This window comes from Babylonia areolata, chromosome 28, assembly GCF_041734735.1.
Source record: "Babylonia areolata isolate BAREFJ2019XMU chromosome 28, ASM4173473v1, whole genome shotgun sequence".
Taxonomy (NCBI): Eukaryota; Metazoa; Mollusca; class Gastropoda; order Neogastropoda; family Buccinidae; genus Babylonia; species Babylonia areolata.
In genome coordinates, this window is record NC_134903.1 from 21,280,519 (window position 1) to 21,293,018 (window position 12,500).

At 48.0% G+C, this 12,500-nt stretch overlaps 1 protein-coding gene across 1 annotated transcript in view; it reads left to right on the forward strand.

The window, feature by feature from the left end:
- Window positions 1–12,500, forward strand: part of LOC143302016 (uncharacterized) — a 143,681-nt gene that overhangs the window by 118,886 nt on the left and 12,295 nt on the right. The window contains exons 5-6 of the mRNA XM_076616502.1: window positions 222–476; window positions 11,159–11,284. Coding sequence (XP_076472617.1) covers window positions 222–476; window positions 11,159–11,284 — 381 coding nt within the window. The remainder of the gene's footprint in view (window positions 1–221; window positions 477–11,158; window positions 11,285–12,500) is intronic.

A 12,500-nucleotide genomic window follows, 5' to 3' on the forward strand; every position in this document is an offset into this window, starting at 1 on the left:
GGCGCTGTCAGTGTAGCAACGAGCTCACCCTTGGGAGAGAAAGAGAAAGAGGGGGGGGGGGAGAGAGAGGGAGAGAGAGAGCTCATCCTTGGGAGAGAGAGAGAGAGAGAGAGAGAGAGAGCAGTCCCATAATTTCACACAGAGAAATCTGTTGTGACAACAACAAAACAGAGTAATACAAGTACAAATACAAACTACAAACCCAGCTCTCCCCCAAACAGACGTCCTGTCCTGTGACGACCCTCAGCCGCCGCCCAAGGCGCAGACGGGAGACCCTACCTTGTTCATCATCGCCGGGGGGGTCCTGGGCTCCATCCTCCTCGTCCTCTGCATCCTGGTCGTCATATTCATCGTGCGTCGCAGCTCCCTCCGGCGGCGGCGCTACGCCCAGAAGCCCCTGTCCCCGGAACAGCTGGACGAGCTGAAGGTGAAGATCCTGAAGGAGTGCGAGCAGAGGGGTGACCTGTGCAAGAAGGGTGAGTTTGATTGTCAAATATCGAATATGTCAAATGCTTTTTGTTTCTTCTTCTTCTTCTTCTTCTTCTTCTTCTTCTCCTTCTTCTTCGTCTTCTTCTCCTCTTTCTTCTTCTTCTGCGTTCGTGGGCTGCAACTGCCACGTTTACTCGTATGTACACGAGTGGGCTTTTACGTGTATGACCGTTTTGTTTATTTACCCCCTCCATGTAGGCAGCCATGCTCCGCTTTCGGGGGTGTGCATGGTGGGTATGTTCTTGTTTCCATAACCCAGTCAACGCTGACATGGATTACAGGATCTTTAACCTACGTATTTGATCTTCTCTGTGCGTATACACACGAAGGGGGTTCAGGCACTGGCAGGTCTGCTCATGTGTTGACCTGGCAGATCGGAAAAATCTGCACCCTTTACCCACCAGGCGCCGTTACCGAGATTCGAACCCTGGACCCTCAGATTGAAAATCCATCGCTTTAACCACTCGGCTATTGCGCCCGTCAAATACTTTTATTTGAAAACAAATGTTTCTTACTCCTGTTTAATCAAGTAATCCGTGTGGGTGTGGGGGGATGGGTGTGTGTGTTGATTATCTGGTTGTGTTTTGCCGCACCTGATGCAATTTATCTTCATGAGATGATAAAGTTATTCTTAACTCATCTATTATTATCAATGTGCAATATAGTAGGCTAGGCTCATGATTATATTCAAAATAATGTTCATTAATTCCTTCTGTTTTAACATTAAGAATATTACCTGAAATGTGTGGATGTATGTATGAAACGGTGTTTGTGATATTTTTACATTTGTGTCTTTGTTATGTTCATAAAAGCTGTTGTTGTTGTTTTACAGTTATGGTCTGCATGGTGTTTTCGTGTCTATGTTGTGATAATGCACCTGGCCAAATTTCTCTAGTTGGAGATAATAAAGTTATTCTTATCTTACCCTATTCAGGATTAAAGAGGTTGTGCCTAGTCTTGAATAAAAAGCCAATTTGTGTTAGCACATTTCATCTGTCTTTGGTGCTGTGTGCACATGTCAGATGATCGGTATAAGGACAGGCCCGGCGCTTCCTTTTTTGAGGAAGTGTCTGGGTTTGTTCCAATGTATCTTTTATTTACCTGTGTGCTAGCTGAATCGGTAGCGTAAGCAGCACTGACTTGAAAGTTGTGTACCTTGTGAATGGAGAGAGTTAGCACTCTTTACTATTTGATAATCATTTTGATTTTCTGGCCTCATTGTCGATTGATTTCAGGGTTGTGGCTGTTGTTATTTGGGAATGTGGGTGTTGTTGGTGTGGTGGTGGTGGGGGTAGGTGGGTGGTGTTGGTGTGGTGGTGGTGGGGGTAGGTGGGTGTTGTTGGGGTGGTGGTGGTGGGGGTAGGTGGGTGGTGTTGGTGTGGTGGTGGTGGGGGTAGGTGGGTGTTGTTGGGGTGGTGGTGGTGGGGGTAGGTGGGTGGTGTTGGTGTGGTGGTGGTGGGGGGTAGGTGGGTGGTGTTGGTATGGTGGGGGTGGGGGTAGGTGGGTGGTGTTGGTGTGGTGGTGGTGGTGGTGGGGGTAGGTGGGTGGTGTTGGTGTGGTGGTGGTGGTGGTGGGGGTAGGTGGGTGGTGTTGGTGTGGTGTGGGTGGTGTTGTTGTGGTGGGGGTGGGGGTAGGTGGGTGGTGTTGGTGTGGTGGTGGTGGGGGTAGGTGGGTGGTGTTGGTGTGGTGGTGGTGGGGGTAGGTGGGTGGTGTTGGTGTGGTGGTGGTGGGGGTAGGTGGGTGGTGTTGGTGTGGTGGTGGTGGTGGTGGGGTAGGTAGGTGGGTGGTGTGGTGGTGGTGGTGGTGGGGGTAGGTGGGTGTTGTTGGTGTGGTGGTGGTGGGGGTAGATGGGTGGTGTTGGTGTGGTGGTGGTGGTGGGGGTAGGTGGGTGGTGTTGGTGTGGTGGGGGTGGGGGTAGGTGGGTGGTGTTGGTGTGGTGGGGGTGGGGGTAGGTGGGTGGTGTTGGTGTGGTGGTGGTGGTGGTGGGGTAGGTAGGTGGGTGGTGTTGGTGTGGTGGTGGTGGGGGTAGGTGGGTGGTGTTGGTGTGGTGGGGGTGGGGGTGGGGTAGGTAGGTGGGTGGTGTTGGTGTGGTGGTGGTGGGGGTAGGTGGGTGTTGTTGGTGTGGTGGTGGTGGGGGTAGGTGGGTGGTGTTGGTGTGGTGGTGGTGGGGGTAGGTGGGTGGTGTTGGTGTGGTGGTGGTGGGGGTAGGTGGGTGGTGTTGGTGTGGTGGTGGTTGTGGGGTTAGATGGGTGGTGTTGGTGTGGTGGTGGTGGGGGGTAGGTGGGTGTTGTTGGTGTGGTGGTGGTGGTGGGGTAGGTGGGTGGGTGGTGTTGGTGTGGTGGTGGGGGTAGGTGGGTGGTGTTGGGGTGGTGGTGGTGGGGGTAGGTGGGTGGTGTTGGTGTGGTGGTGGTGGGGGTAGGTGGGTGGTGTTGGGGTGGTGGTGGTGGGGGTAGGTGGGTGGTGAGCGGGGAGAGTGGATGGGGATGGCTGTGGGTGGGTGTTAATGTGTGTGTGTGTGTGTGTGTGTGTGTGTGTGTGTGTGTGTGTGTTTCTTTAGTTTCACTGGTAAGTGATATTAGACAGGGAGGTGGGGGGGGGGGAGAATGGGCGGGATGGGGCGGGCGGGGGGTACGTCTGTGTGCGCGCATAGAGGTTTGGGTGTGGAGGTTGGGCAGTGGGAAGAGGTGTGTGTGTGTGTGTGTGTACGGGAGACAATGCCTTGTGCACATGGGAAGACACCTGTCTTTACGTAAAAAAATGGTGTGTTTTTTGTTTGTTGGTGTGTTATTTTTGGGGGGGTTTTGTGTGTGTGTGTGTGAGTGTTGTTGTTGCTGTGGTGGTGCAGTGTGGTGAGTTCGCACGTGTGTGTGTGTGTGTGTGTGTGTGTGTGTGTGTGTGTGTGTGTGTGTAAGGGAGACAATGCCTTGTGCACATGGGAAGACACTTGTCTTTACGTAAAAAAAATGGTTTGTTTTTTGTTTGTTGCGGTTTTTTTGTTTTTGTTTTTTGTGTGTGTGTGTGTGCATGGCTGTTGTTGTTGCTGTGGTGGTGCAGTGTGGTGAGTTCGCACTAGTGTGTGTGTGTGTGTGTGTGTGTGTGTGTGTGTGTAAGGGAGACATTGCCTTGTGCACAGGAGAAGACACTTGTCTTTACGTAAAAAAAAATGGTGTGTTTTTTGTTTGTTGGTGTTTGTGTGTGCGTGTGTGTGTGTAGTGTGGTGAGTTCGCACGCGTGTGTGTGTGTGTGTGTGTATGGGGTGGGGAGGGGGGGTGTGTCATTAATTTAACGTCTGTTCAATAGAGTGATTTTAGACGGGGGGGGGGGGGTTAAAAAAATAAAAGGTGTAATGTGTATGTGTATTGAAACGTGTGCGAACTGTATACAATTACAAATATGTGTGTCTGGGTGGGTGGGTTTGTATGTGGGTGAGTTAGTGTGTGGTGGTGCAGGGGGGAGGTAGGTTGGATGTGTGTGTGTGTGTGTGTGTGTGTGTGTGTGTGTGTGTGTGTGTGTGTGTGTGTGTGTGTGTGTGTGTTCATACATGTGTAGACAGAAGAAAGAGGGCAGATAGTTTCCCATCCTTCCTTCCTTCCTTCCTTTCCCCTCTCCCTTCCTCTCTCCTTCCCTTCTAACTCCTCCTCAGCCCAAAGGAGTTTCCAGCAGACAGATCGATGGTGAAAGGGTTCAGCAAGGGTACACTGTTTTGGTGGGCAACATGGTGATCTAATCAGTGGGGTGGGAAGGGGGTGGTGGGGGGGTCAGGTCAGTGTGTGTGTCGGGAGCGGAGAGAGAGAGGAAGAGAGAGAGAAGGGGGGACAGACAGAGAAAGAAAGACAGACACAAAAAGGATGCCAAAATGTGTTCATTCCTGTAGGTCGCTGGCCTTTCGTAAGAGGTACCAAAGAGACAGACAGACAGACAGGGACAAATGAAAACAGAGAGAGACAAACACATAAAGGATGCCGACATGTTTTTATCACTGAAGTTCGCTGGCCCTTCGTCATAGGTACCAGATAGACAGACAGACAGACAGACAGGGACAAATGAAAACAGAGAGAGACAAACACTTAAAGAGTGCCGACATGTTTTTATCACTTAACTTGGCTGGCCCTTCGCAAGAGGTACCAGAGAGACAGACAGACAGACAGGGACAAATGAAAACAGAGAGAGACAAACACTTAAAGGGTGCCGACATGTTTTTATCACTGAAGTTCGCTGGCCCTTCGTCATAGGTACCAGAGAGACAGACAGACAGACAGACAGGGACAAATGAAAACAGAGAGAGACAAACACTTAAAGGGTGCCGACATGTTTTTATCACTTAACTTGGCTGGCCCTTCGTCATAGGTTCCAGAGAGACAGACAGACAGACAGACAGACAGACAGGGACAAATGAAAACAGAGAGAGACAAACACTTAAAGGGTGCCGACATGTTTTTATCACTTAACTTGACTGGCCCTTCGTCATAGGTACCAGACAGACAGACAGACAGACAGGGACAAATGAAAACAGAGAGAGACAAACACTTAAAGAGTGCCGACATGTTTTTATCACTGAAGTTCGCTGGCCCTTCGTCATAGGTACCAGAGAGACAGACAGACAGACAGGGACAAATGAAAACAGAGAGAGACAAACACATAAAGGATGCCAACATGTTTTTATCACTGAAGTTCGCTGGCCCTTCGTCATAGGTACCAGAGAGACAGACAGACAGACAGGGACAAATGAAAACAGAGAGAGACAAACACTTAAAGGGTGCCGACATGTTTTTATCACTTAACTTGACTGGCCCTTCGTCATAGGTACCAGAGAGACAGACAGACAGACAGGGACAAATGAAAACAGAGAGAGACAAACACTTAAAGAGTGCCGACATGTTTTTATCACTGAAGTTCGCTGGCCCTTCGTCATAGGTACCAGAGAGACAGACAGACAGACAGGGACAAATGAAAACAGAGAGAGACAAACACATAAAGGATGCCAACATGTTTTTATCACTGAAGTTCGCTGGCCCTTCGTCATAGGTACCAGAGAGACAGACAGACAGACAGGGACAAATGAAAACAGAGAGAGACAAACACATAAAGGATGCCAACATGTTTTTATCACTGAAGTTCGCTGGCCCTTCGTCATAGGTACCAGAGAGACAGACAGACAGACAGGGACAAATGAAAACAGAGAGAGACAAACACATAAAGGATGCCAACATGTTTTTATCACTGAAGTTCGCTGGCCCTTCGTCATAGGTACCAGAGAGACAGACAGACAGACAGGGACAAATGAAAACAGAGAGAGACAAACACATAAAGGATGCCAACATGTTTTTATCACTGAAGTTCGCTGGCCCTTCGTCATAGGTACCAGAGAGACAGACAGACAGACAGACAGACAGGGACAAAGGGAGAAAAAGAAACAAACACAAAAAGGGTGCCAAAGAGACAGACAAAACAGACAGACAGACAGACAGACAGAGACAGGGGAAGAAAAAAGAGTGACAGACACAAAAAGGATGCCAAAATGTCTTCATTTCATTACGTTAGGTCGCTGGCCTTTAAAGTAACTTTAAAGACAGAGACAAATGAAAATAGAGAGAGACAAACACAAAAAGGGGTGTCAAACAGACAGACAGAGACAGGGGAAGAAAAAAGAGTGACAGACACAAAAAGGATGCCAGAATGTCTTCATTTCATTACGTTGGGTCGCTGGCCTTTAAAGTAACTGGTACCAGACAGACAGACAGACAGAGACAAATGAAAATAGAGAGAAACAAACACATAAAGGCTACCGAAATGTTTATATCACTTAACTTCGCTGGCCCTTCGCAGAAGGTACCACAGACAGACAGACAGAGATAGAGAAAGAGAAAGAAACACAAAGATATAGACGGGGGGCGGGGAGGGGGCGGGGAGTGAGGGGGAGGAGAGAGAGAGACATGCGCAGAAAGGACACCGAAGTGTTTTAACTCTCTCCATACGAACGGCGAAAGAGACGACGTTAACAGCGTTTCACCCCAGTTACCATCATCAAAATATTACAAGCGGAAGGCTCTTATACTGAAGAGGTGAATGTTGACAAAGAAAACCACAATTCTGACGACGGAAGCTAAAGGTTGGGTCATTCAGACACCCACTGGACATCCGAGGGGTCTGTGTAGAGGAGAAGAGAGGACTGGCCGTACTGAGTGAGTTAATTACGTTGAGGCCACTGGCCTTTTAACGCTAGGGGCCACGGGAACAGCACAGAGATAAACAGACAATGTTCGATACCAACCTGGGCTTGGCTTTCACAGACAAGACAAGACAAGACAAGACAAGACAAGACGTGTTTATTTCAGGAAACCCAGTTGGGGGGCGGGAGGGGGGGGGGGTGCGGAGGGACATAAAAATGTTCCATATTTCATGTAACTAATACCAAATAATATAAATCACATTTGGTTCCAACTGCTTAATTAAGACCTACATTTTTTTTAGGCAGAAAAGATGAGAAGAAGAAAAAAAAAAAGGTAACCCACAAGGGACACAGCATTGTCCAATGTATATGTGCCAGAAATGAGGAGGCATTCATCCCAAACGCAAATATGACTAATTCGCTGTATTATGAAAAAAAAAAAGTTTTAATACCAGCTCTTCCTCCTCCTCCTCCTTCTTCTTTTCCTTTTTCTTCTTCTTCTTCTTCTTCTTCTTCTTCTTCTTCTTCTTCTCTTCTCTTCTTCTTCTTCTTCTTCTCTTCTTCTTCCTCCTCCTCTTCCTCCTTCTTCCTTCTTCTTCTTCCTCCTTCTCCTCCTCCTCCTCCTCCTTCTTCTTTTTCTTCTTCTTCTTCTTCTTCACCTCCTCCTCCTCCTCCTCCTCCTTCTTCGTCGTCTTCTTCTTCTTCTTCTTCTTCTTCTTCTTCTTCCTCCTCCTCCTCCTCCTCTTCCTCCTTCTTCCTTCTTCTTCTTCCTCCTTCTCCTCCTCCTCCTCCTCCTCCTCCTTCTTTTTCTTCTTCTTCTTCTTCTTACTCCTCCTCCTCCTCCTGCTCTTCCTCCTCCTCCTCCTCCTTCTTCCTCCTCCTCCTCCTCCTCCTCCTCCTTCTCCTCCCCCTTCTTCTTCTTCTACTACTTCTTATTCTTCTTCTACTACTGCTGCTGCGTTTGTGGTCTGCGTATACACGAATGGACTTTAACGTGTATGACAGCTTTAACTCCCCGTCACGTTGGCAGCCATACTCCGTTTTCGGGGGGAAACTTGTGAATACATATTTATCACCACTTACTTGTAGCTTCTTGTGTATCCTCTGTGACGTGTAGTGACGTTGACGGGCGGTTCCCCCCCCCACCCCCTCCCTACCCCCCGAGCTATTTTTGTGACACTGACCCAGCCTCTGACCTTCCCCTCTGACCTCTTGACCTTTTGACCTGTACCCTGTGTGTATCAGGGGATGTACAGTAGCAGGTGCTCTTCTGAGTGTCAGGTCTGATTGACCTGGATGTCTGAGAGAGAGAGGAGAGAGAGAGTCTGGAAATTGTTGAAGGTATCTGTCTCCCCGGCCAGCCAGCCAGGTCCTGTAGTGCTGAGAGATAGAGAGATAAAGGAGGTGGGAGGGGAGGGGGGAAGAGAGGGGGGGAGGGGCAAAATGAAACAGGATTAGGGGAGTGAATGAGAGAGAGATAAAGAGGCCGAGATAGGTAGATGGGATGAGAGACATACAGACACACAGTCAGACATACACGGAGACAGACAGACCTACAGACCTACACACAGACATACACAGAGAGACAGACCTACACACAGGCATATGCACAGACAGACAGACCTACAAGCCTACACACAGACATACACAGAGACAGACAGACAGACCTACACACAGACATACACAGAGACAGACAGACCTACAGACCTACACACAGACATACACAGAGACAGACAGACAGACCTACAAACCTACACAGACATATGCACAGACAGACAGACAGACATATTTACAAACCTACACACAGACATACACAGAGACAGACAGACAGGACCTACAAACCTACACACAGACATATGCACAGACAGACAGACATATTTACAAACCTACACACAGACATATGCAGAGACAGACAGACAGACAGACCTACAAACCTACACACAGACATATGCAGAGACAGACAGACAGACAGACAGACCTACACACAGACATATACAGAGACATATGCAGAGACAGACAGAAATACAGACCTACACACAGACATATGCAGAGACAGACAGGCTGATGGATTATTCCACAGTAAACCGCCTGAGTATGACAGACTAGATTTAAACAAATCAGTTCTTCGACGGGGTAACATAATCTTATGGACGTGGTGATGTTCGAGAGAGAGAAGGGGTGGGGGGGAGAGGTACCAACAGACAGACAGAGAACTCAGGACGATTTACAGTATATATCGGGTGTCCCCCCAAAAAAGTGAACCGCTTTTTGACAAGTATTGGATTTTTTGACATGCTGTTTTGAAATTGACAATACTCGCATAATTTGTGTCCGAACTTTTAGATATCTTGCAGACTTGTTGAAGATGCCCTAAGGGTACTGTGTGAAAATTTTCAATGAATTCGGTCTCTCTGTCACTGAGAAAATACTTGTCAAAAAGCGGTTCACTTTTTGGGGGACATCCGATATTTTAAAAAAAATGGAAAGATTTCGTTCAAAACCTGCTAGAGAGACGGACAGACAGACAGATAGGGAAATCAGGACGTTGTACATTTTAAAGAAATGGAAAGATTTTGGCACAAAACCTGCTCAGACAGACAGACTGACTGACTGACAGTCGGTAGATTCTCTCCCAGCGATAGCGATCAGCGGCTGCTGTAGACAAGGGCGATAACTAGCTGTCACTTAGTCTGGCATTTGAACTGTGGACGGGGCTGGAGTTCGATAGGAGCTGTGTGTAGTGGGGATGTGATGAGAGAGGTGTGTGGCGTGTGGCGTGGAGCCCTTTCATACTAGCTTACCGTTGTGCTCAGTCCTTAGGCTGGAATGTTGTAGGATGGGGGCATGGGGGGGGGGAGGGGCGGGGGCGGGGGGGTTGCTAACACCTGCAAATTTCAATCTGCCTCACCCCTTCCATCCCTCCTCTCTGTCTGTCTGTCTGTCCCTTTTTTCTTCTTCTTCTTCTTCTTCTTCTTTTTCGTTCGTGGACTGCAACTCCCACGTTCACTCGTATGTACACCAGTGGGTTTTTACGTGCATGACCGTTTTTACCCCGCCATGTAGGCAGCCATACTCCGTTTTCGGGAGTGTGCATGCTGGGTATGTTCTTGTTCCCATAACCCACCGAACGCTGACATGGATTACAGGATCTTTTACGTGCCGTATTTGATCTTGTGTTTGCGTATGCACACGAAGGGGGTTCAGGCACTAAACAAGTCTGCACATACGTTGACCTGGGAGATCGGAAAAAAATCTCCACCCTTTACCCACCAGGCGCCGTTACCGAGATTCGAACCCATGACCCTCAGATTGAAAGTCCGACGCTTTAATCACTCGGCTGTTGCGCCCGTCTTACAGCCTTTTAAGAATGGTAATAATAATAATGATGATGATGAAAATAATATCCTGTGGGATGCTGGCGGCCTTTCAGTATAAATAACATGCCCACCTTCTGGAAATCCTGTGCTAGAAATTTCCTCTTTTCTATCGCTCTCTTTGTTTGTGCCCCTGTGTGCTTGCTGTGCCTTGACGATCCGTCCCAATTTCTTCTTTCCAGCTAGCGTTGACACTTTCTTCTTCTTCTTCTTCTTCTTCTTCTTCTTCTCGCATTTCCACAGTCTGTTGTGTACTGTCTGTGTGTTTTTGCCTTGGCAGAAAGGAAGTGATATTGTAAACACAAAGATGGGCGCTAGCTGCCCATTCTGTCGACCAGTTGTCGTTGATTGACCAGAGAGGTGTGGTCTGTCGACCGTTTGTTATTGATTGATAAGAGAGGTGTGGTCTGGTGGCTGATTGTTTGTTGTTGATCGACAAGGGAGGTGTGGTCTGTATGATGTTAATTTGATCTGTCAGCCAATTGTTGTTGATTGACAAGGGAGGTGTGGTCCTTTTGTTGTTGATGGACAAGAGAGGTGTGCTCTGTTGTTGATTGACAAGAGGTGTGGTCTGTATGTTGGTGTTTGCCAAGAGAGGTGTGCTCTGTTTGTTGTTGATTGACAAGAGAGGTGTGCTCTGTTGTTGATTGACAAGAGGTGTGGTCTGTATGTTGGTGTTTGCCAAGAGAGGTGTGCTCTGTTTGTTGTTGATTGACAAGAGAGGTGTGGTCTGTATGTTGCTAATTTGACAAGAGAGATGTGGTCTTTCAGCCGATTGTTTGTTGTTGATTGACAAGGGCCTAGGGAGGTGTGGTCTGTATGATATTAATTTGATAAGAGGGGCGTGATCTGTCTGCCGAGTGTTTGTTGTTGATTGAAAAGGGAGGTGTGGTCCGTATGTCGTTGATTGACAAAAGAGGTGTGGTCTGTATGCTGTTAATTTGATTTTACAAGACGGATGTGGTCTGTCGGCCGATTGTTTTGTTGTTGATTGACAAGAGAGGTGTGATCTGTGCGTTGTTGATTTGACAAGGAGGGGCGTGGCTTGATATATATATATATATATATATATATATATATATATATATATATATATATATATATATATATATATATATGATTGCAGTGCTGTCCAAGTCAGTGTTCATGGTGGAGGAGAGGATAGAGCGACAGATCTGGACCCTGGCCCAGGAACTGTACCGCTCCCACCCCACCCAGGGCAAGTACGAGCACATCGTGGAGAAGTACAAAGGTCAGTGTGTGTGTGTGTGTGTAAGCGTGTGTGTGTGTGTGTAAGCGTGTGTGTTTTTTGTGTGTGTGTGGATGTGTGTGTATGTGTGAGTGTGTATGATCAATTGTTTCTCCATTGCGACGGGCGCAATAGCCGGGTGGTTAAAACGTTGGACTTTCAATCTGAACGTTCCAGGTTCGAATCACGGTGACGGCGCCTGGTGGGTAAAGGGCGGAGATTTTTCCGATCTCCCAGGTCAACATATGTGCAGACCTGCTAGTGCCTGAACCCCCTTCGTGTGTATACGCAAGCAGAAGATCCAAATACGCACGTTCAAGATCCTGTAATCCATGTCAGCATTCGCTGGGGTATGGAAACAAGAACATACCCAGCATGCATCCCCCCGAAAGCGGGGTATGGCTGCCTACATGGCGGGGTAAAAACGGTCATACACGTAAAAGCCCACTCGTGTACATACGAGTGAACGTTGGAGTTGCAGCCCACGAACGCAGAAGAAGTTTCTCCATTGCAATAGGAAGTCATGTACAGCTCTATAGTCTTTTTGTGAAAGGACTATGACTCTAAAACTAGGAGGCAAACTTGCACTGGCTCTTAGCTTAGTACTGCAGCCTTAGGGGCTGGTTGACCATCCTCAACGCCGACTGTGCTAAAACCCTCTTGGCCAAGAAGATAGTGTGCATATGATATGGGCAAGACCTTCTCCACTATACTCCAGTTCAGGCCCAGACAGCTGAGACAGAAGTTGTCTCCTATGCTGTTCTGATGGTCTAGTCATACACGACTGAGTGTCGTTTTTTATGTGTGTGTGTGTGTGTTTGTTTCTTTCTTTGTGATAAATGTGTGTATTTGTGTGTACGCGTGTGTGTGTGTGTGTGTGTGTGTGTCCATACAGATTTCACAAAAGGTGAGGTTTAAAGATATATGATGTTGTGCCCACCCCCAGGCCCCCGTTACCACCCTCTTTACCCCCACCTCTGTCTTCTCAGTTTTTTTATCTGATGTGACGTCTTCGCCAAGTCCTACATTGTGCAACATACACTCACGCGCCCACACACACACACACACACACATACACGCGAACACACACACACGTGCGCGAGCGAGAGCGCGAGCACACACACACACTCACACACACACACACACACACACACACACACACACGTACACACACGCACACGCACGCATGCACACATACACACACGTACACACACATGCA